Source organism: Procambarus clarkii, chromosome 58, assembly GCF_040958095.1.
Source record: "Procambarus clarkii isolate CNS0578487 chromosome 58, FALCON_Pclarkii_2.0, whole genome shotgun sequence".
Lineage (NCBI taxonomy): Eukaryota > Metazoa > Arthropoda > Malacostraca > Decapoda > Cambaridae > Procambarus > Procambarus clarkii.
In genome coordinates this window covers 11,391,339-11,415,881 of record NC_091207.1, presented here as the reverse complement: position 1 = coordinate 11,415,881, position 24,543 = coordinate 11,391,339, and the positions used below count along the sequence as shown (strand labels likewise).

Below are 24,543 nucleotides of genomic sequence, written 5' to 3'. Positions count from 1 at the left end.
AATTTCAAGACAAGTGTTGCCAGGGTACTAATACAGTGTGGCCAGTGAATTTGGTGGTACTGTTACTCAACCAGCTAAGGGACTGAAACGGTGAAATTAGTGCCTACTAACTTGTCTGTGCTGTCGTGTATGCTTGTTGATATAGAGATGGAGGAAGACAAAGTAAAGAAATTTATTGACACAAGGGACGAGAGAATTTTGGAGGAGTGTACCAAGGCCCAGCTCCAACAAGTGGCAAACCACTTTGGGATCAGGTTGAGGACGACTAAGGTAGCGGAGCGAAGGATAGAGATCATGGCACAGCTCACAGCTCGAGAGGAAGCGACGGGAGAGGAGCCATCTCAAGAGGAGCCGTCCCGAGGAGAGCCGTCGCAAGGTGAACCGTCCCGACTAGGGCCCCCCCAAGCGCCTACCAGTGTGGAGAGAATTCACAGTGAACATGGGAGCAGTGGAAGGTCCAGCTGTAGTAAGAGGAGCCTGCAACTGGAAATAATGAAGATGCAACTGGAAGCCCAGCTGCAGCGAGAGGAGCGAGAAGCACGGCTGCAGCTGCAGCGAGAGGAGCGAGAAGCTCGGCTGCAGCGAGAAGAAGGAGAGAGACGACTGCGACTGGAGGAGATAAAGGCAAAGAAAGAAGTCGAATTGCGTCGCGTTGAACGTGGTCTGCCCTCACTACCTGCACGGCGGGATGACCTCAAGGTAAGGGAACGTGACTTACCTACGTTCGAACCACAAGAAGCTGAGGCGTTCTTCGAACACTTTGAACGGATAGCGACTCTGAAGGAGTGGCCGGAAGATGATTGGGCTGCTCTGGTCCAGGGCAGGTTGACTGGTGAGGCCCGGGAAGCCTATAACATGCTGGACCTAGAGGAGTGTACTAGTTATGACGCGATTAAGAATGCGGTTCTCCACTCATTCCGGCTGACTCCGGAGATGTACCGGAAGCGGTTCAGAGAGTGTACAAGAGCGTCGGGAAAGACTTACGCCGAGACCGCCAGGGATATGGAACGGAAATTTCTACGATGGTTGAAGGCGGAGGAAGCGGAGTCGGTGGATGATGTTAAACGACTGATAGTGATGGAGAAGTTCATGTCGGTGCTCCATCCTGAGTTGCGAGTAAGGGTGAGAGAAACAGGTATTAAGGACCTGAAGGCTGCAGCGGATCGAGCCGACATGCTGGAGGAGGCACTACATATCAGGAGGGAGGGGCCGCCCAGACACTCGCCTTACCCCAGGTCGGGAGGGAACCTTAGGAGTTCAGGAGGAGCGAGGACGGGTGGGGACTCTCCCAAGAGTAGTGTGCCCGATGAAGTAACGTGGTTCAAGAGCTCAAGAGACGCGGGGAGGAAGCCCCAAGCTGTGAGCAGTGGACCTAACTCGGGAGCAAGTGCTGCAGTCCCGGATACGACGACAGGGAGTCCAAGGAGGACCCAGGGGACGTCTGCAAGTGGTACCGCCAGAGTGACTAGCGAGTGGCCGCCCAGGGGAGGTGGCCGATGCTACAACTGTGGTGTGAGAGGACATTATGCCCGCGAGTGTGAGGAGCACCAAAGGAATGTAGGATTAATGTTGGAAGAGGAGAGAGTGTTTGTTCACACCCCATATTATAGTGGACCCAACGTGAATGGTTGGGAAATGAAGTTGGGTGAACATCCCTTCGTTTTCGGGGCCAACGTGAAGTTTGGAAGGTCAGACCCAGTGGAGGTTGCCGTGCTTCGAGATACGGGTGCTGACATAAGTATGGTAACCAGGAGTATTCTCCCCAAGGAATTTAATGATTCACCTGTGGGAGTGGTGAGGATACGCAGTGTGGGGGAGGAATACAGGTTGCCACTTCACGAAGTACAGCTGATTGCCGACTGCGGAGTCGAGAAAGCTATAGTAGCTGTAGCCCCTAAATTACCCCTAGAGCATGTACAGATGGTGCTGGGTAATGACCTCGGAGGAGGCAGGATACAACCCGATTGGGCCAAGAGTGCCTATGTTGCAAGCAGCGGTACAACCCTGCCAGGTGAGGTATCGGTCGCTCCAAATAATAGTGAGGAAGCCGACTTCGCCAGGGGAAACGTCGCCAGAGACGACGACAACGAGGGCGAGAGTGCAGAGAGGTCGTCGGAGGTTGTGGAAAACCCCGACGGGGACCTCCGACTAAGCCTGATGATGCGTGTGGAGGAGTGGCGAGGAGCAGCTGTACAAACGCCTGGGGCGGTGAAGAGGCTGCAGACCGCACTCCCTCCATACCGAAACGTGAATAAAGTAAGCTCAGTGGATGAGCGAACGGCAGTGAGGGGCAGAGTGGAGGAGCCACGACGCAAGGCACCCTATGCCAGCCAGATGAATAGTGGTAGGTGCAAGATGAACCACCGTGGTGAGGTGAGCCACAGGGAGGTGGAAGAGCCCAACCACGAACCGAAGAAGACGTCTGCAGGGAAGAGAATCTCATGGAGGAGTGAAGATGTTCGTCGGGAACGAAGGAGCGAGTGGTATAGGAAAGGCAATACGAAGAAAGCAGGGAATAGGTACACCCAGGGTAGGCGCCAGCCTAACCAGAGGGGCATTGGGCCATCGCAAAAGCCTAGTGTGGAAGAGAGGAAGCTGCTGGATGGAGTACAGGTTACAAGTGCCACTGTGAGGAGACAACGCACCTATGGGAGAAGAGGAACCGAGAAGAGAGAAGATTGGCGAAGAGGAGATCATGGGAGGAAACATGGAGTACCTGTAGGACGCAGTGGAAATGCAAGACTATCTCGGAGTGCACGACGCGGTGGAGGCGCTGCATGCACTGAATCTTACAGTGGTAACGAGCCGTGGGAGTACACTCGTAGCCACGGAGAGAGGATTTCTTGTAGGTGTTCAGGGAACACCCATCACACCCGGTCCTATGCGAGGTGGAGATATAATGAGACAAGTGACTGGCAAGGTGGAACGAGCCACATCGCCAACTGGAGGAGTGACACTTCAGGAACGGAGGGAGCAAGAGTATAGATTGCCCTCTTGAGTGCTGCTCTTCCGATATGACTCTTATTTTAAGGGGAGGGGTATGTTACGGTGCCCTCTCCTATTTCTTTCGTTTGCCGGCTTAAAGAGTCATATCAGCTCTCCCTACTGATTCTCTGAGGTTCAGGGAGTCTAATGATATATGTGGCGACCAGACCGGCTGCCATTTTATGGAAGGAGGTTATATTATAAGTTGTAAATAAAGGAAAATTGGCGCCCTGTTATAAAATGAAACAGTATCCCCTACGGCAGATGTGACCTTGTGGAAGGGACACTATGCCAATCGCGGATTGGCCGACGTAGGTCGCGGGCGACAAATCAGGGCCCGCCATGACGTCACCGAGTGCCCCGGGCGGCGCCAACGTCAGAGTTGTACTGACCGTGGAAGCGACAGGACGCGCCTCGGTCTGCTCTCAAGGATTGGAGGCTCTGCAAGCCTTGTTCAGTGGATTGAGCTGGCCTTCGTTGCCCACCATAGTTATTGGAGACCCTGCGCTTCTGGGAAGCCAAAGAGGAACCAAGTTCAGTGAGCAGAGAAGTGCCCAAACTTGGAAAATAGTCGGCGACGACGCTGGGCGGCGCCGCTGGCTGGACGTTGAGGTCTGGAAGGTGGGCGAGCAAGCTAGCTGTGACTGGGGTCACATCCACTGAGAATCTTGGAAGGACGACACAGTGCCTAGGACAAGGAGCGACGCCCTGTGGGAGAGGCGAGTGTGGGGAAAAATAGTGATTAGCTCAGCGCCCATCGATGAACCAGGATTGGGGCAGCTGAACCTCAGGGATTGGAACGGCGACGACGCGAAGGCTTCACGACACCTGAGGACCTGTGGAACGCCCTGGATCGTCGAGGATCGACCCAAGGAAGCGTGGGACCATCACACCATCGAGGGACAGGCGTCGTGAGCCAGGAGTGTAAGGTAGATCATTTTTCCCTCCCATTACCCCTTGTATGAGTAGGCTAGTTAGGCCACAATATTTACTTGTGTATGTGGCAGCAAGACTTTATTGCTTTAATGGTAGAATAGGCTGCAATGCAGCTTGTGTCCAGGACTGTCAGAGAGGACAGTGTGTATGGATGGCAGGACAGTGAAGAAGAGGTGCCGACGTGGTGAAGAGGCCCTCCTGTGAGAGTGTGAGACTCCTGTCTTCCTGCCCAGTTGAAGGAGAGTTGGAGGTCGTGGAAGAAGAGGCTGACGATCTCCAGACTCATCATCCATATTCCATATTCATGTATTACTTGTGATTGTGTGTGTGTGTTCATGTAATTTGCGTCAGTAAATCCACACATTTTATTACTGTGTTTGAGTGTGCCTCCATTTGTGATATTTCTCTATGAGCATACATTTCTGGCTACAAACGATATATGATACACCCACTGAACTGCATTGCTGGGGTGCAGATATAATAACCCAGCTGGCGACCTTGCTAAGAGGAAGATAGAGAAGACAGGCGGGAAAGGAGTTCCTGCAACCTTTTTTTTTGTCTGGCAGGCAAGACTCAGGGAGGTTATGGTTATAGGTAAGCCTGAGTCTTCCTTCACTCCCCCACGGGTCTAGGCCGGAACTGTTAGCAGCAGTTTCCCCGTGGTTGACTGAAGGGCTTCCAGGGTGAATCAGTGGCACCCCTTTGTGGTGGAAGCAAAGACCTGCGGAGGGGGGCATTGTTGGTCCTATCTTGTGTGACCAAGGAGACTCCGGTGAATCCAGGGAGTCGGAGGGGCTGAGTATTTGGGCCCTTTGAGCCCCTAGCAGCCGAGTGTTAGCAGAGCCCCGGACCGCCCACCCCCACGTGACAATACTAGTAAAGAATTTTATATATAATGACGAGTTTGTTAACTAACTCATTATTTTCCCCCTTACAGGTAAGTGAGGAGAAGAACGCCGCCTTACATGGTAAGCTGCCGTGGTGTGTGGCCCTCATGGTCGGGGGGGGGGGTCCCTCATGGTCGGGGGGGGGGGTCCCTCATGGTCGGGGGGGGGTCCCTCATGGTCGGGGGGGGGGGGGTCCCTCATGGTCGGGGGGGGGGAGGTCCGTCATGGTCGGGGGGGGGATCCCTCATGGTCGGGGGGGGGGGGTGGCCCTCATGGTCGGGGGGGGTGGCCCTCATGGTCGGGGGGGGGAGGTCCGTCATGGTCGGGGGGGGGATCCCTCATGGTCGGGGGGGGGGGTCCCTCATGGTCGGGGGGGGGGTCCCTCATGGTTGGGGGGGGGGTCCCTCATGGTCGGGGGGGGGGTCCCTCATGGTCGGGGGGAGGAGGTCCGTCATGGTCGGGGGGGGGGATCCCTCATGGTCGGGGGGGGGGGTGGCCCTCATGGTCGGGGGGGGGGTGGCCCTCATGGTCGGGGGGGAGGTCCGTCATGGTCGGGGGGGGATCCCTCATGGTCGGGGGGGGTGGCCCTCATGGTCGGGGGGGGGGTGGCCCTCATGGTCGGGGGGGGGGAGGTCCGTCATGGTCGCGGGGGGGATCCCTCATGGTCGGGGGGGGGTGGCCCTCATGGTCGGGGGGGGGGGGGGTGGCCCTCATGGTCGGGGGGGGGGGGGGGGTACACGCCCTCTGACCCTCACACAGTACACCACCACTACACCTGACCTACACACAGTACACCCACCACTACACCTGACCCTCACACAGTACACCACCACTACACCTGACCTACACACAGTACACCCACCACTACACCTGACCTACACACAGTACACCCACCACTACACCTGACCCTCACACAGTACACCACCACTACACCTGACCCTCACACAGTACACCACCACTACACCTGACCTACACACAGTACACCCACCACTACACCTGACCCTCACACAGTACACCCACCACTACACAATATGGTACACCTGACCCACACACAGTACACCACCACTACACCTGACCTACACACAGTACACCCACCACTACACCTGACCCTCACACAGTACACCACCACTACACCTGACCCTCACACAGTACACCACCACTACACCTGACCTACACACAGTACACCACCACTACACTTGACCCTCACACAGTACACCACCACTACACCTGACCTACACACAGTACACCCACCACTACACCTGACCCTCACACAGTACACCCACCACTACACCTGACCCTCACACAGTACACCCACCACTACACCTGACCCTCACACAGTACACCCACCACTACACCTGACCTACACACAGTACACCCACCACTACACCTGACCCTCACACAGTACACCCACCACTACACCTGACCCTCACACAGTACACCCACCACTACACCTGACCCTCACACAGTACACCCACCACTACACCTGACCCTCACACAGTACACCCACCACTACACCTGACCTACACACAGTACACCCACCACTACACCTGACCCTCACACAGTACACCCACCACTACACCTGACCCTCACACAGTACACCCACCACTACACCTGACCCTCACACAGTACACCCACCACTACACCTGACCTACACACAGTACACCCACCACTACACCTGACCCTCACACAGTACACCCACCACTACACCTGACCCTCACACAGTACACTACCACTACACCTGACCTACACACAGTACACTACACGTCAACACCACATCAGGTGCCGCCGTCGACAGTGCCAGCAGCGAGGTACATGACCCTTGAGGTTATCTTGAGATGATTTCGGGGCTTTAGTGTCCCCGCGGCCCGGTCCTCGACCAGGCCTCCACCCCCAGGAAGCAGCCCGTGACAGCTGACTAACTCCCAGGTACCTATTTACTGCTAGGTAACAGGGGCATTCAGGGTGAAAGAAACTTTGCCCATTTGTTTCTGCCTCGTGCGGGGAATCGAACCCGCGCCACAGAATTACGAGTCCTGCGCGCTATCCACCAGGCTACGAGGCCCCTTGTACTACGAGACTCCTGATACCAGTCACCGTAGACTGTGACTGGGAGTCGAGGACCTCGCTATATCAAGGTTTTCAGCTAAATAAACCAAAGCCAGACATAATAAATGACAGTGCCAGTGTCCCACCTGGCCCTTATGGAGGCACTGGCTTGATAACGGTCTGTTAGGTACGCTGTCCACGATATTTCAGTCTCCGTGGTGCAGTGGTAAGACACTCGCCTGGCGTTCCGCGAGCGCTATGTCATGGGTTCGTATCCTGGCCGGGGAGGATTTACTGGGCGCAATTCCTTAACTGTAGCCTGTGTTTAACTCAACAGTAAACTGTGTACTTGGTTGTAACAAGGATTCTTCGCGGCGGGGGATCGTATTCCAGGGACCTGCCCGAAACGCTACGCGTACTAGTGGCTCTACAACAATGTAACAACTCTTCTATATATCTCAAAAAAAATATCATGTATCAGTAATGCATTGTAACTGATGTGCACCGTAGCTCGTAGCTTGCTGGTGCACGCGTTCACAATGTTCACAGTTAGTGGTGGGGGGACAAGAATGACTTGTTCAAGAGCAATACCCGTCATGAGCACAACAAGCGAGAAGGGTTATAATAGCAGCTCAATTTCAACAATAAGGGGATCGACTGGGAACAGGTAAATGTAGACCTTGCAACCATTCAATGGGAGACGATCTTAAGCGACAAAACTCCCACACAGGGAATAGCTCAACTGACAGCTGAAGCTTACAAGGTCTGCTTGAAGCACGTGCCTGTGAGGAGGGGCAGAAAGAGGACCACTCTAGAAAGAGAACGCAGACGACTGTACAGGAGAAGGAAAAAAATAACGGAAATGCTTCGGCAGACACAACTATCACAAGCAAGGAAAATAAGCCTAAGCAGGGAGATCGAAGAAATAGAACAAACGTTGAAGCGATCATATGAGTCTGAGGAAATGGAATTGGAACAGAAAGCTATACAAGAGATAAGGGGAAAATCTGAAATATTTGTTCACATTCAAAACTAAAATAAAAAAATATTCCGCCGGTGTAGGACCTTTAATTATAACTGAAGGTTCGTACACAGAGGACGACCACCAGGGGCCGGCCTGGACGACCACCAGGGGCCGGCCTGGACGACCACCAGGGGCCGGCCTGGACGACCACCAGGGGCCGGCCTGGACGACCACCAGGGGCCGGCCTGGACGCCCACCAGGGGCCGGCCTGGACGACCACCAGGGGCCGGCCTGGACGACCACCAGGGGCCGGCCTGGACGACCACCAGGGGCCGGCCTGGACGACCACCAGGGGCCGACCTGGACGACCACCAGGGGCCGGCCTGGACGACCACCAGGGGCCGGCCTGGACGACCACCAGGGGCCGGCCTGGACGACCACCAGGGGCCGGCCTGGACGACCACCAGGGGCCGGCCTGGACGACCACCAGGGGCCGGCCAGGACGACCACCAGGGGCCGGCCAGGACGACCACCAGGGGCCGGCCTGGACGACCACCAGGGGCCGGCCTGGACGACCACCAGGGGCCGGCCTGGACGACCACCAGGGGCCGGCCTGGACGACCACCAGGGGCCGGCCTGGACGACCACCAGGGGCCGGCCTGGACGACCACCAGGGGCCGACCTGGACGACCACCAGGGGCCGGCCTGGACGACCACCAGGGGCCGGCCTGGACGACCACCAGGGGCCGGCCTGGACGACCACCAGGGGCCGGCCTGGACGACCACCAGGGGCCGGCCTGGACGACCACCAGGGGCCGGCCTGGACGACCACCAGGGGCCGGCCAGGACGACCACCAGGGGCCGGCCAGGACGACCACCAGGGGCCGGCCTGGACGACCACCAGGGGCCGGCCTGGACGACCACCAGGGGCCGGCCTGGACGACCACCAGGGGCCGGCCTGGACGACCACCAGGGGCCGGCCTGGACGACCACCAGGGGCCGGCCTGGACGACCACCAGGGGCCGGCCTGGACGACCACCAGGGGGGGGCAGGGCTCAGTATAATCCTCCCGCTTCTGGTGACAGGATTAAAAATAGACGCGCGAGATTGTAAAGATTGTAAGCTGTGTTTGGGTTATTTTGGTGAGCGTTTGTTGAGGTGCTGGTGTGTTGTGGTGGTGTGGTGGTGGTGGTGTGGTGGTGGTGTTGTGGTGGTGTGGTGGTGTTGGTGGTGGTGTTGTGGTGGTGGTGTTGGTGGTGTTGGTGGTGGTGTGGTGTTGGTGTTGTGGTGGTGGTGTGGTGTGTTGTGGTGGTGTGGTGGTGTGGTGGTGGTGTTGGTGGTGGTGTTGTGGTGGTGGTGGTGTGGTGGTGGTGTTGTGGTGGTGGTGTTGTGGTGGTGTGGTGGTGTGGTGTTGGTGGTGTGGTGGTGGTGTTGTGGTGTGGTGGTGTGGTGGTGTTGTGGTGGTGGTGGTGGTGGTGTGGTGGTGCTGGTGTGTTGTGGTGGTGTTGTGGTGGTGTTGTGGTGGTGTTGGTGGTGTTGTGGTGGTGTTGGTAGTGGTGGTGGTGGTGTTTTTAGTGGTGGTGTTGTGGTGGTGGTGGTGGTGGTGTTGTGGTGGTGTTGGTGGTGTTGAGGTGGGTGTGTTGGTGGTGGTGGTGATGGTGTTGTTGTGGTGGTGTTGTGGTGTGGTGGTGGTGGTGTTGGTGGTGTTGAGGTGGGTGTGTTGGTGGTGGTGGTGATGGTGGTGTTGTGGTGGTGTTGTGGTGTGGTGGTGGTGGTGTGGTGGTGGTGGTGGTGTTGTGGTGGTGGTGTTGGTAGTGGTGGTGTTGTGGTCGTGGTGGTGGTGGTGTTGAGGTGAGTGTGTTGGTGGTGGTGGTGATGGTGTTGTTGTGGTGGTGTTGTGGTGTGGTGGTGGTGGTGGTGTGGTGGTGGTGGTGGTGGTGTGGTGGTGGTGGTGTTGTGGATGTTCCCGATCATTATGTTCCCGATCACCTGGAATGATGAGTTGATCGGGAACATAATGATTACAAATACCTGTTACTCAGATCACAACTTAATTGAAGTTCCGACAACCATGGGGAGTAGACCTTCAAAACCAGTCCAGATTCCTGGTGGAGGAGATTTCAGCAAATTCAACTTACAATAATAAACAGATAAACTGGGAGCAAATAAGCCAGGACTTCACAGAAATAAACTGGGAAGAACAGCTAGAAAATGCAAACATGAACCAGTGCCTGGAAAAAATAAGTTCAGTAGCACTAGAAATATGTTCAAACCGCATACCTCTAAGAAAAAAGAGAAAGAGATGCAGATTGGAACGGGAACGTCGTTCTCTATATAGGCGAAGAAAACGAATCGCGGAACAACTTGAGAGTCGCACCCTATCTCAAGAACGGCGAAGAAGGTTAGGTAGAGAAATAGAAACAATTGAACTCAAGCTACAAGAATCATACAAAACCCAGGAGAGGCAAAGAGAGCAAAAGGCCATCAGTGAAATAGAGAGAAATCCGAAATATTTTTTCTCCTATGCAAAATCAAGATAAAAAACCACATCTAGTATCGGGCCCCTGCGAAAGGGAGATGGAACTTTCACCGATGACAACAAAGAAATGAGCGAGTTACTGAGGAAGCAGTACGACTCTGTTTTCAACGAGCCATTAAATGCACTAAAGATTGATAACCCAAATGAATTTTTCATGGATATGATACCAACATCAAATCATATATCAGACGTCGCCCTATCCCCACTAGATTTTGAAGAAGCCATAAACAGCATGCCTATGCACTCTACACCAGGCCGGGATTCTTGGAACTCCATATTCATCAAGAACTGTAAAAAACCACTATCGCAGGCCCCTTCACATTCTGTGGAGACAAAGCCTAGATACTGGCGTTATCCCTGACATACTCAAAACAGCAGAGATAGCACCACTCCATAAAGGAGGAAATAAGGCAGAGGCAAAAAATTACAAACCGATAGTACTAACATCGCACATCATAAAAATTTTTGAGAGAGTGCTAAGAAGTAAGATCACAAAATACATGGAATCACAGCATCTCCATAACCCCGGACAACATGGTTTCAGAACAGGGCGCTCTTGCCTGTCGCAGTTGCTGGACCACTATGATAAGGCATTAGATGCTATGGAAGACAAACAAAACGCTGATGTAATTTACACAGATTTCGCAAAAGCTTTTGATAAATGTGACCATGGTGTTATTGCACATAAAATGCGTTCAAAAGGACTTACCGGGAAAATAGGCAAATGGATCTACAATTTCCTGACTAACAGAACCCAACGTGTAATAGTCAACAAAATAAAATCCAGCCCATCAACCGTGAAGAGCTCAGTCCCCCAGGGTACTGTGCTTGCTCCAGTACTTTTTCTCATCCTCATTTCGGACATAGACAAGAACACAACCTATAGCACTGTATCATCCTTTGCAGATGACACTAGGATTTTCATGAGAGTTGGCAACATAGAGGACACGGCAAACCTCTAATCAGATGTAGATCAGGTCTTTCTATGGGCTACAGAAAATAATATGGTGTTTAACGAGGATAAGTTCCAGCTCATGCGCTACGGAAAAATTGAAAATATAAAAACAAAAACCACGTACAAAACTCAGGCAAATCATAACATAGAACGAAAAGGCAATGTGAAGGATCTGGGTGTACTCATGTCGGAAGACCTCACCTTTAAAGAACACAATAAAGTAGCCGTCACAACTGCAAGAAAAATGACAGGTTGGATAACAAGAACTTTTCACACTAGAGATGCTATACCGATGATGATACTTTTCAAAACGCTTGTGCACTCTAGAGTGGAGTACTGCTGCACAATGACAGCCCCTTTCAAAGCTGGAGAAATTGCTGACCTGGAGAGCGTGCAGAGATCCTTTACTGCTAGAATCCACTCAGTAAAACATCTAAATTACTGGGACCGACTAAAGAGCCTAAAACTGTACTCCCTTGAGGGCAGGCGGGAGAGATACATAATAATTTACACGTGGAAAATAATTGAGGGGCTGGTCCCAAACCTGCACACAGAAATAACATCACATGCGACCAGAAGACATGGCAGGATGTGCAGAATACCACCGTTGAAAAGCAGAGGTGCAACAGGTACTCTGAGAGAGAACTCTTATCAACATCAGAGGCCCGAGACTGTTCAACACGCTTCCACTACACATAAGGGGCATAACTGGCCGACCCCTCACAGTGTTCAAGAGAGAACTATCAACATCAGAGGCCCGAGACTGTTCAACACGCTTCCACTACACATAAGGGGCATAACTGGCCGACCCCTCACAGTGTTCAAGAGAACTATCAACATCAGAGGCCCGAGACTGTTCAACACGCTTCCACTACACATAAGGGGCATAACTGGCCGACCCCTCACAGTGTTCAAGAGAGAACTGGATAAGCACCTCCAAAGGATACCTGATCAACCAGGCTGTGACTCATACGTCAGGCTGCGAGCAGCCGCGTCTAACAGCCTATTCCAGCAACCAGGAGGCCTGGTCGACGACCGGGCCGCGGGGACACTAAGCCCCGGAAGCACCTCAAGGTAACCTCAAGGTAGGCCTCCACCCCCAGGAAGCAGCCCGTGACAGCTGACTGTCAGCCCAGGTACCTATTTTACTGCTAGGTAACAGGGGCATAGGGTGAAAGAAACTCTGCCCATTGTTTCTCGCTGGCGCCTGAGATCGAACCCAGGACCAAAGGATCACAAGTCCATCGTGGTGGCCACTCGACCGACCGGCTCCCTCCGACCGGCCGACCTAACTCATGTCAGGGTTACAAAGGTTGTCCCTGCAGGTGTGTTGGTGCTCTCTACCTTCCTGGTGGACCTTCCCTGTGGCTGTGTGGTGGTGGTGGTGTACCTCCACACTCTCCCGGGCCTCTCTTGAAGGCCACCACACTCTGGTCCTGGTGGGTAGCTCAACCAGCCACTCAGGGAAGCCCTCGTGTAAAACCTTACCGTTGATAAGCTGTTGTAATGAAACGCAACTTTCTGGTTGCGAAGCCAGCTCAGATGGCGTCCCAAGAAGTCTTGAACAGCTTATCAGGGAGAAAAGCTAGAATCTGGCCACCCTTCACAGAAGCATAGGCAGCTGGGTATTGTAATGATCACCCACATTTAGAAAATATCCAGAAAGTAAGCAAAGCAATACAGACAATTGCAAGGTTTCCCACAAATGAAGCACAAACAGCCAAATGACTCCACAGAACATTAACTTGAAATTAGCTCGAACTCCTTAGCATGAATAGCCACCAAGAGATGACAGTATCTTCAGGAGCTCCCAGGAGATCTTAGCGGCTCCTGGCCTCTACATCATTTTAAGTTAAACCAGAGCCGATAGACCATGAATCGAGGCACCTACCTACCTTACCTTACCTTGAGGTGCTTCCGGGGCTTAGCGTCTCCGCGGCCTGGTCGTCGACCAGGCCTCCTCGTTGCTGGACTGGTCAACCAGGCTGTTGGATGCGGCTGCTCTCAGGTGCCATAGTCTAGTAAGGGAAAAGGGAATCAGGAGGCACAGAGAGCATACCAGAAGAGGCATATCATTCAACAACAATAGAGAACTAGTAAACACTGGACTTACTAGGGAGGAGGCAGGTGCCAACTCCACCCACAAAGATGAATTACCTGGAGCTGATTCAACATCAGATAGCAATGTTGCTACAGGTGGAAATAGATCCTCTGGAGGTAGAAATAGAGATTCCAACTGGGAATCCGAAACCAGGGCCCAACCAGGTCCAAACCTGGGTCGAAACCAACTGAGATTTTTTTTCCGGTTTAACAGGAACCCAAATCTGGCAAGCAAGGAACCCAAACCAGCCAGTCAAGATAGGCCAGGACACAAACCCCCAAAAATGTAGCCGGGTTACAACTACCTAGTAAAGATCCAAGGAGCCAGCTTCAACCCGAAGGGCAGAACCTTGAGGCGAGAAGCCCCCACAAGAAACTTTAATCAGTCCCCCAGGATCTCGGGTGAACAGGGACATGCCAGTACACGTTCTTGAGGTCCACGGACACCATCCAAGAATCCTCCTGCAACACCAGGTGAACCCTCACTGAAAGTGGTCATAAGGAATGTCAGACAAAGAATGAAGCTGTTCAATCCCAAGTAGTCAAGTGTACCATGGGTCCGGTGAGTCCTGCTTTGGGACAGGAACACCCACTGCAGAGAGGAGGGGAACTCTACTGCAACCATGTCCAGTCACATCACGACGACTATCCACAGGTGAAGGGAACTCCTGACCCAACACCTCCTGAACTTAAAAGATGAGTAAAGGGGTGGACCAAATCCACCAAAGACCCTGAAAAAGCCACCCAGAAAATGGACCAGGTGTTCCCCCACAGCACCGTCAAAGATGTGGACCATAAAAGAGCCCCACATGAAGCCTCCAAGCAGAACCACCCTTCCACAGTACTGTATGTGATTGCAACATCAAGTAGAATTTCAGTTGCATATTGTCCTGGGGACCATTCAGGTTTGTTCGCATCAAGTAGAATATCTGGTTGATACCTGGTTCATGGGGTTCTGGGAGTTGTTCTACTCCCCAAGCCCAAGAATAGGCATCAGCAAACAGAAAGACAAAGACCTGGGAATCCGGCTCCACTGGAGGCCTACCCTGACCAATAGCAGGCAAGACCTCAACCCTTCTGGACCACCTCCGAGCAGACGGGACAGAACCCTCTCTGTAAAAGAGTGAGCTTGAGGGCATGAAAAGCTGCAGCAGTGGCTAAAAGGACAGCAAAAACAGCTTCCTAAGGAAAGAAAAGAGGCAAAAACGAGAATGCAGCCAAAGGACTATGCCAAATCTACAGTGGACTGGCACAGCCCACTAACTTGTGAGAAAGGCCAAGTGAAACCCCACCACCACCACCTCGGTGGTTGAACAACTTGGGCAGCATTGATGAAGCTAAAACTACAGGCAACACGGCAGCGACAGACAACAGAACATACAAGCCATTACAGAGCTAGTCAGAGAACAGCTAAACGTGCAAAATGGATTCCACGTGGGTACGAACTCTGTGATCCATCGTAGAGCCATAGGCACAATCAAAGAACACTGTCTGAACATCAGAGGTCCAGTGAAGAGTAGAGGTGCCATAGGCACAATCAGAGAACACTGTCTGAACATCAGAGGTTCAGTGAAGAGTAGAGGTGCCATAGGCACAATCAGAGAACACTGTCTGAACATCAGAGGTTCAGTGAAGAGTAGAGGTGCCATAGGCACAATCAGAGAACACTGAACATCAGAGGTTCAGTGAAGAGTAGAGGTGCCATAGGCACAATCAGAGAACACTCTGAACATCAGAGGTTCAGTGAAGAGTAGAGGTGCCATAGGCACAATCAGAGAACACTGTCTGAACATCAGAGGTTCAGTGAAGAGTAGAGGTGCCATAGACACAATCAGAGAACACTGTCTGAACATCAGAGGTTCAGTGAAGAGTAGAGGTGCCATAGGGACAATCAGAGAACACTGTCTGAACATCAGAGGTCCAGTGAAGAGTAGAGGTGCCATAGGTACAATCACAGAACACTGAACATCAGAGGTCCACAGCTCTTCAACACCCTTCCAGCGAACATTAGAAATATTGCTGGAACAAAGGTGGATGTATTCAAGAGGCTCTTAGATAAGTTCTTGTAAGAAGTGCCGGACCAACCGGGCTGTGGTGGGTATGTGGGCCTGCGGGCCGCTCCAAGCAACAGCCTGGTGGACCAAACTCTCACAAGTCAAGCCTGGCCTCGGGCCGGGCTTGGGGAGTAGAACTCCCAGAACCCCATCAACCAGGAAAGACGTGTGTGGTGTGGGGTCCACCAGTGTGGTGTGGGGCCCACCAGTGTGGTGTGGGGCCCACCAGTGTGGTGTGGGGCCCACCAGTGGGGTGTGGGGCCCACCAGTGGGGTGTGGGGCCCACCAGTGGGGTGTGGGGCCCACCAGTGGGGTGTGGGGCCCACCAGTGGGGTGTGGGGCCCACCAGTGGGGTGTGGGGCCCACCAGTGGGGTGTGGGGCCCACCAGTGGGGTGTGGGGCCCACCAGTGTGGTGAGGGGCCCGGGCCCACCCCGGCAGCGTGGGCCCCAACGTCAGTAGAGCCCTTGGGACAAGAGACCTTTCAACACACTCCAGCGAGCGCTCTTGGGGCTGTCTTTAATATAATGGCCTCGTCCTCCCCCGGTCACGACACAATATGAGGTCAAGATTTTCCTGAATATCGTAAAAGCTGCTGACGACGTCAGAGTTGCTGAGACATCTTCATGATTCTTCCAGCTCCCGACCTGGCGTCTCCTCCCCGCCTGAGACATCCTTGTCGCTGACGAAGTGAGAGCTGGTGTTGACTGGGGCAGACGGTGGTCTAGTGCCCACTCCACCTGGCGCCAGGCTTTACGCGGGACAACTTAGATCTAAATGGCTCTTGCTTGGAGTAGCCCGCACGCCCCAAATGTCCATTACTACCCCGGTCGGTTCCACACTCGTCTAATTGTTTCTTGAAGACTTCCACCTTTGTTCCGGCAACTTTTCTTATATTTGTTGGGAGGATATTACAAAACTGTGGGCCTCTGATGTTGATACTCGTGCCTGAGTGTGGCTCCTCCACCACCAGCACTGGCTCTATGTTGCATGTCCTACCATATCTTTCCCTCCAGTAAGTTACTATTTGGGTGGGCATATTTGCGACCTGCCCTTCCAGTATCTTCCATGTACAGTACAGTGTTCGCCTAGCAGTAAATAGGTACCTGGGAGTTAGACAGCTGCTACGGGCTGCTTCCTGGGGGTGTGTAACAAAAAGGAGGCCTGGTCGAGGACCGGGCCGCGGGGACGCTAAGCCCCGAAATCATCTCAAGATAACCTCAGTGTTATGCTCACTACAGAGCCTGTCCTCAGTGCAAATCCATTACCACGAGCAACAAACCGCACTGTCAAACCACCAAGACAGTTACCTAGATATATGTGATGGTCTGAATGCATACTACGGTTCCAGTGATAGTCTGCTTTATTATATTATAAATAGTTGGTTTAAAATAGAAAAACTGTATGCTGAAAGCGTTTTCATTAAAACGGTCTGAAGAAATTGGTGTTCTTTAAACAAAATTCAAGGGTACACAAATAGTTTTCGAGTGCCATGATTCACATTTTTGTCAATATTATACAGTATTAACGTAACCAAAACATAATGAAACCTAACCTAACCAAATCATAACCTAACTATGGATAGATATTAGATAATAACACTAATTACGTAGTTGTTGTGAATCCTGAGTGGATCTCCTTCCTGATGGCAGGTGATGGTCTATAACCTGGTTGATGGGGTTCTGGGAGTTCTTCTACTCCCCAAGCCCGGCCCGAGGCCAGGCTTGACTTGTGAGAGTTTGGTCCACCAGGCTGTTGCTTGGAGCGGCCCGCAGGCCCACATATACCTGGTTGATGGGGTTCTGAGAGTTCTTCTACTCCCCAAGCCCGGCCCGAGGCCAGGCTTGACTTGTGAGAGTTTGGTCCACCAGGCTGTTGCTTGGAGCGGCCCGCAGGCCCACATATACCTGGTTGATGGGGTTCTGGGAGTTCTTCTACTCCCCAAGCCCGGCCCGAGGCCAGGCTTGACTTGTGAGAGTTTGGTCCACCAGACTGTTGCTTGGAGCGGCCCGCAGGCCCACATACCCACCACAGCCCGGTTGGTCTGATACTCCTTGGAGGAAACTATCTAGTTTCCTCTTGAAGATGTCCACGGTTGTTCCGGCAATATTTCTTATGCTCGCTGGGAGGACGTTGAACAACCGCGGACCTCTGATGTTTATACAGTGATCTAAATCATATACTGATGTTTATACAGTGATCTGATTGTGCCTATGGCACCTCTGCTCTTCACTGGTTCTATTCTGCTTTTTCTTCCATATCGTTCACTCCAGTACGTTGTTATTTTACTGTGTAGATTTGGTACTTGGCCCTCCAGTATCTTCCATGTGTATATTATTTGGTATCTCTCTCGTCTCCTTTCTAGTGAGTACATTTGGAGAGCTTTGAGACGATCCCAATAATTTAGGTGTTTTATCTCGTCTATGCGTGCCGTATATGTTCTCTGTATTCCCTCTATTTCAGCAATCTCTCCTGCTCTGAAGGGGAAAGTGAGTACTGAGCAGTACTCAAGACGGGACAACACAAGTGACTTGCAGAGTACAACCATTGTGATGGGATCCCTGGACTTGAAAGTTCTCGTAATCCATCCTATCATTTTGCTGACTGACGCAATATTTGCTTGGTTATGTTCCCTAAACGTTAGGTCGTCGGACATCATTATTCCCAAATCCTTTACATGTTGCTTTCCTACTATGGGCAGATTTTGATTGTGTTTTGTACCCTGTATTATGTTTAAGGTCCTCATTTTTACCGTTCCTGAGTACCTGGAAATTATCACTGTTAAACATCATTTCATTTTTATTTCACACATCATTGACCTCATTTTGTGTGCTATCACGCCATGGTCACATTTATCGAGTGCCTTTGCGAAGTCCCCGTATACCACATCAGCATTCTGTTTTTCTTCTGCCTCAGTGATTTTGTCGTAGTGATCAAGTAGCTGTGAGAGGCATGATCTTCCCGCTCGAAATGCATGTTGGCCTGGGTTGTGAAGGTCTTTGGTTGGTGCATTGGAGGGAGGGTTGAGGGAGGGCCGGGTGTTACACAGGGGAGGGCTGGGTGTTACACAGGGGAGGGCCGGGTGTTACACAGGGGAGGGCCGGGTGTTACACAGGGGAGGGCCGGGTGTTACACAGGGGAGGGCCGGGTGTTACACAGGGGAGGGCCGGGTGTTACACAGGGGAGGGCTGGGTGTTACACAGGGGAGGGCCGGGTGTTACACAGGGGAGGGCCGGGTGTTACACAGGGGAGGGCCGGGTGTTACACAGGGGAGGGCTGGGTGTTACACAGGGGAGGGCCGGGTGTTACACAGGGGAGGGCTGGGTGTTACACAGGGGAGGGCCGGGTGTTACACAGGGGAGGGCCGGGTGTTACACAGGGGAGGGCCGGGTGTTACACAGGGGAGGGCTGGGTGTTACACAGGGGAGGGCCGGGTGTTACACAGGGGAGGGCCGGGTGTTACACAGGGGAGGGCCGGGTGTTACACAGGGGAGGGCCGGGTGTTACACAGGGGAGGGCTGGGTGTTACACAGGGGAGGGCCGGGTGTTACACAGGGGAGGGCCGGGTGTTACACAGGGGAGGGCCGGGTGTTACACAGGGGAGGGCTGGGTGTTACACAGGGGAGGGCCGGGTGTTACACAGGGGAGGGCTGGGTGTTACACAGGGGAGGGCTGGGTGTTACACAGGGGAGGGCCGGGTGTTACACAGGGGAGGGCTGGGTGTTACACAGGGGAGGGCCGGGTGTTACACAGGGGAGGGCCGGGTGTTACACAGGGGAGGGCTGGGTGTTACACAGGGGAGGGCCGGGTGTTACACAGGGGAGGGCTGGGTGTTACACAGGGGAGGGCCGGGTGTTACACAGGGGAGGGGTGCCTGCACCCAACAGCCGGATAGCGTGGTATCACTGCAGTTGTCAACACTGTAATGCTCATCACAGTCTTCAACAGTTGCCCTGTACAGTATTTGTAATAAAATCATTACATTTCTCTGGTAATGACAACAGTAAATTATCCATCTGTCAGGACTAAAAATGTTGGTCTGATATTTCATCGATATATATTTGTCATGTTTTGTGTTGAAGGTTTACCAAGAGACGCGGAGGGTCTTACACGAGGTCTTAATCTGGCTACGAGGCCAGACATTGGAGTTGTTTACCAAGAGACGCGGAGGGTCTTACACGAGGTCTTAATCTGGCTACGAGGCCAGACATTGGAGTTGTTTACCAAGAGACGCGGAGGGTCTTACACGAGGTCTTAATCTGGCTACGAGGCCAGACATTGGAGTTGTTTACCAAGAGACGCGGAGGGTCTTACACGAGGTCTTAATCTGGCTACGAGGCCAGACATTGGAGTTGTTTACCAAGAGACGCGGAGGGTCTTACACGAGGTCTTAATCTGGCTACGAGGCCAGACATTGGAGTTGTTTCTTTATAAACTATAACATTAGTGTGTGATACGAAGTTAATGTTGCTTGAAGGATGTATTTTACTATTTACTGTTTGTGCCTGCAGAATCGAGCTATTAGCTCGGGAGCCGGTCGGCCGAGCGGACAGCACACTGGACTTGTGATCCTGTGGTCCCGGGTTCGATCCCAGGCGCCGGCGAGAAACAATGGACAATTTCTTTCACCCTGATGCCCCTGCTATTTAGCAGTAAATAGGTACCTGGGAGTTTGACAGCTGTTATTGGCTGCTTCTGTGTGTGTTGCGGGCGACCAGAGTGTCGTGTACTAACAGGGATCTCTATTCTCCACAGCCTGCAAGCTTCGTGGCGCTACGGGAATGGTGCTCTGACGACGAGACATTAACGGAGGTGTCGCTGGCGCCGGTGTCACCGTCCGTGCCTGCGAGCGTGTGCCCGCCCCAGCAGGAGCCGGCGCAACACAAGCTGCCCTCGCCCGAGCAGCGGGTCCTGGCTCTCTCCCTCAAGTACCCGCCACAACTCGTCCCCATCGACGTCTCCGGCACCGGCTTCAAGCGCCTCGAGAAGTTCCGCCAGTCGCTAGTTCACGTGAGTAACCCGCCTGCTTCTTCCCCCTTAATGGCGGCTCTTGCAGTGTAGTGGCTGCTGGGGTGGGTCTTGGGCCTTGTAGTCCAGGGGCCAGATTCACGAAAGAACTTACGCAAGCACTTACGAACGTGTACATCTTTCCTCAATCTTTGACGGCTTTGATTACATTTATTAAACAGTTTACAAGCATGAAAACTTCCCAATCAACTGTTGTTATTGTTATAAACAGCCTCTTGGTGCTTCGGAGCTTATTAACTGTTTAATAATTGGAAACAAAGCCGCCAAAGATTGAGAAAAGATGTACAGGTTCGTAAGTGCTTGCGTAAGTGCCTTCGTGAATCTGGCCCCAGGGCTACACCCACCGGGGCCAGGTGGGTGTAGCCCTGGTGGCAGCATGGTGAACTACCTGACCATGGCCTGGTGGCAGCATGGTGAACTACCCGACCATGGGCAGGTGGGTGTAGCCCTGGTGGCAGCATGGTCAACTACCTGACCATGGCCAGGTGGGTGTAGCCCTGGTGGCAGCATGGTGAACTACCCGACCATGGCCAGGTGGGTGTAGCCCTGGTGGCAGCATGGTCAACTACCTGACCATGGCCAGGTGGGTGTAGCCCTGGTGGCAGCATGGTCAACTACCTGACCATGGCCAGGTGGGTGTAGCCCTGGTGGCAGCATGGTCAACTACCTGACCATGGCCAGGTGGGTGTAGCCCTGGTGGCAGCATGGTCAACTACCTGACCATGGCCAGGTGGGTGTAGCCCTGATGGCAGCATGGTCAACTACCTGACCATGGCCAGGTGGGTGTAGCCCTGGTGGCAGCATGGTCAACTACCTGACCATGGCCAGGTGGGTGTAGCCCTGGTGGCAGCATGGTCAACTACCTGACCATGATCCCGGCCATGGGACCGGGAACATGGGAACAACAGGCCCACTTGTTGTTACACTAGCAGCCACCACAGGTGGTGGTGCAGGCCCACCTGTCATGGCTGGCACCGGAGGCATGAAGGAGATGGAGTGTGTGGTATCAGCGTTACCAGAAGTGGTGAGCCAGGCAGCCACATGGCTGGGCCTCCTCCCTCGCTCTCCCTTCATTCGTAACTTTGGTTTTTATTTATACAGTAGTCTAGGTTACAGCAGAGTCGGTTTGTTGGCAGAGTAGTCAAGTGTCATAGTAGTCGAGGCGAGCAAGGCAGAGAGCTCGGGTGCTGGGTGAGTGTGTAGAGCGCGGCGCTCTGAATGGGGGCGGTGTGGAAGAGAGCTCCAGTGCGGGCTGAGAGTGTGAACGCTCGATGCGGCCGGTAGGTAGCCTGGCTGTCTCCTCTGTGTCGAGGCTGAAGCATCTTGTGAAGGAGGGAACACGTCGAGTGTTATATTGTTGTTGGTGAGGGTTGAGGAGGTGTGGTATCTCTCAAGCCTCTGTACCAGACCACTGTTGGAGCTACACTCATCATGATTGGCTCTCGACCCATTGTTTGTATTACCTGTTCTGTACCTGTACTGACCATCCTCTACCTGAAGGTTGGGGAAGACGTGTTAAGTCTACACTTAGCAAGAGGTATAAACTATAATTAATAGACTAAGTAGAACTAACAGACGCGTCTCAATATCTGCACATAAGCTAATGAGAATATAGAACAATTATATTACTGACATAATATACTTGCTACATAATTATATATCGTGCCACATGATAGTATATCCTATATTATTCGTAGGGAAATTATGTAACATGACACATATCATCTGCAGGAGTTTGATTACCTATTGCAATATAAAATTATTCAATTTCATTTTTGTTTGGTCGTTATTTTTTGTTAAAAGAAGTAAGGAACTAAGAAGTTTGGATGAGTTATATATGTATAAAATTCTGTAGAGTTGGTGGGAAGTGTGTGGTGTTAATGTGGTGTTGTTGACAGTTGGAGTACAACAAGGGTGAAGTGTGTGGTGTTAATGTGGTGTTGTTGACAGTTGGAGTACAACAAGGGTGAAGTGTGTGGTGTTAATGTGGTGTTGTTGACAGTTGGAGTACAACAAGGGTGAAGTGTGTGGTGTTAATGTGGTGTTGTTGACAGTTGGAGTATAACAAGGGTGAAGTGTGTGGTGTTAATGTGGTGTTGTTGACAGTTGGAGTACAACAAGGGTGAAGTGTGTGTTGTTGTTGACAGTTTGAGTACTACAAGGGTGAAGTGTGTGTTGTTGTTGACAGTTTGGGTACTACAAGGGTGAAGTGTGTGTTGTTGTTGACAGTTTGAGTACTACAAGGGTGAAGTGTGTGGTGTTAATGTGGTGTTGTTGACAGTTTGGGTACTACAAGGGTGAAGTGTGTGGTGTTGTTGACAGTTTGAGTACTACAAGGGTGAAGTGTGTGTTGTTGTTGACAGTTTGAGTACTACAAGGGTGAAGTGTGTGTTGTTGTTGACAGTTTGAGTACTACAAGGGTGAAGTGTGTGGTGTTAATGTGGTGTTGTTGACAGTTGGAGTACAACAAGGGTGAAGTGTGTGGTGTTAATGTGGGGTTGTTGACAGTTTGGGTACTACAAGGGTGAAGTGTGTGGTGTTGTTGACAGTTTGAGTACTACAAGGGTGAAGTGTGTGTTGTTGTTGACAGTTTGAGTACTACAAGGGTGTTAATATGTTGTTGTTGACAGTTTGAGTACTACAAGGGTGAAGTGTGTGTTGTTGTTGACAGTTTGGGTACTACAAGGGTGAAGTGTGTGGTGTTGTTGACAGTTTGAGTACTACAAGGGTGAAGTGTGTGGTGTTGTTGACAGTTTGAGTACTACAAGGGTGAAGTGTGTGGTGTTGTTGACAGTTTGAGTACTACAAGGGTGAAGTGTGTGTTGTTGTTGACAGTTTGAGTACTACAAGGGTGAAGTGTGTGTTGTTGTTGACAGTTTGAGTACTACAAGGGTGAAGTGTGTGTTGTTGTTGACAGTTTGAGTACTACAAGGGTGAAGTGTGTGTTGTTGACAATTTGAGTACTACAAGGGTGAAGTGTGTGGTGTTGTTGACAGTTTGAGTACTACAAGGGTGAAGTGTGTGTTGTTGTTGACAGTTTGAGTACTACAAGGGTGAAGTGTGTGTTGTTGTTGACAGTTTGAGTACTACAAGGGTGAAGTGTGTGTTGTTGTTGACAATTTGAGTACTACAAGGGTGAAGTGTGTGGTGTTGTTGACAGTTTGAGTACTACAAGGGTGAAGTGTGTGTTGTTGTTGACAGTTTGAGTACTACAAGGGTGAAGTGTGTGTTGTTGTTGACAGTTTGAGTACTACAAGGGTGAAGTGTGTGGTGTTGTTGACAGTTTGAGTACTACAAGGGTGAAGTGTGTGTTGTTGTTGACAGTTTGAGTACTACAAGGGTGTTAATATGTTGTTGTTGACAGTTTGAGTACTACAAGGGTGAAGTGTGTGGTGTTGTTGACAGTTTGAGTACTACAAGGGTGAAGTGTGTGTTGTTGTTGACAGTTTGAGTACTACAAGGGTGAAGTGTGTGTTGTTGTTGACAGTTTGAGTACTACAAGGGTGAAGTGTGTGGTGTTGTTGACAGTTTGAGTACTACAAGGGTGAAGTGTGTGTTGTTGTTGACAGTTTGAGTACTACAAGGGTGAAGTGTGTGTTGTTGTTGACAGTTTGAGTACTACAAGGGTGAAGTGTGTGTTGTTACCTACCTTGAGGCTACCTTGAGGTGCTTCCGGGGCTTAGTGTCCCCGCGGCCCGGTCGTCGACCAGGCCTCCTGGTTGCTGGACTGATCAACCAGGCTGCTAGACGCGGCTGCTCGCAGCCTGACGTATGAGTCACAGCCTGGTTGATCAGGTATCCTTTGGAGGTGCTTATCCAGTTCTCTCTTGAACACTGTGAGGGGTTTGCCAGTTATGCAACTGTTGTTGACAGTTTGAGTACTACAAGGGTGAAGTGTGTGTTGTTGTTGACAGTTTGAGTACTACAAGGGTGTTAATATGTTGTTGTTGACAGTTTGAGTACTACAAGGGGAAGCGGCGCAGGAAGCGGGTGAAGAGGAGGAACACCATAGCTGACACCCGCGATGCTCGCATAGTCCTCGCTGGCTGT

The 24,543-nt window shown here is 52.2% G+C and overlaps 1 protein-coding gene across 5 annotated transcripts in view; it reads left to right on the top strand.

Annotated features, from left to right (window-relative positions):
* Nucleotides 1-24,543, top strand: part of LOC123767975 (actin remodeling regulator NHS) — a 478,645-nt gene that overhangs the window by 350,991 nt on the left and 103,111 nt on the right. For 3 of the 5 annotated variants that reach the window (XM_045758206.2, XM_069306562.1, XM_069306563.1), the window contains 2 exons: nucleotides 20,221-20,475; nucleotides 24,448-24,543. The exon at nucleotides 24,448-24,543 is cut by the window's right edge and continues 14 nt beyond it. In XM_045758206.2, the coding sequence (XP_045614162.2) occupies nucleotides 20,221-20,475; nucleotides 24,448-24,543 (351 nt within the window). Of the gene's footprint in view, nucleotides 1-4,858; nucleotides 4,890-20,220; nucleotides 20,476-24,447 lie in introns of all 5 variants that reach the window. The other 2 variants (XM_069306564.1, XM_045758207.2) reach the window with 1 other exon arrangement.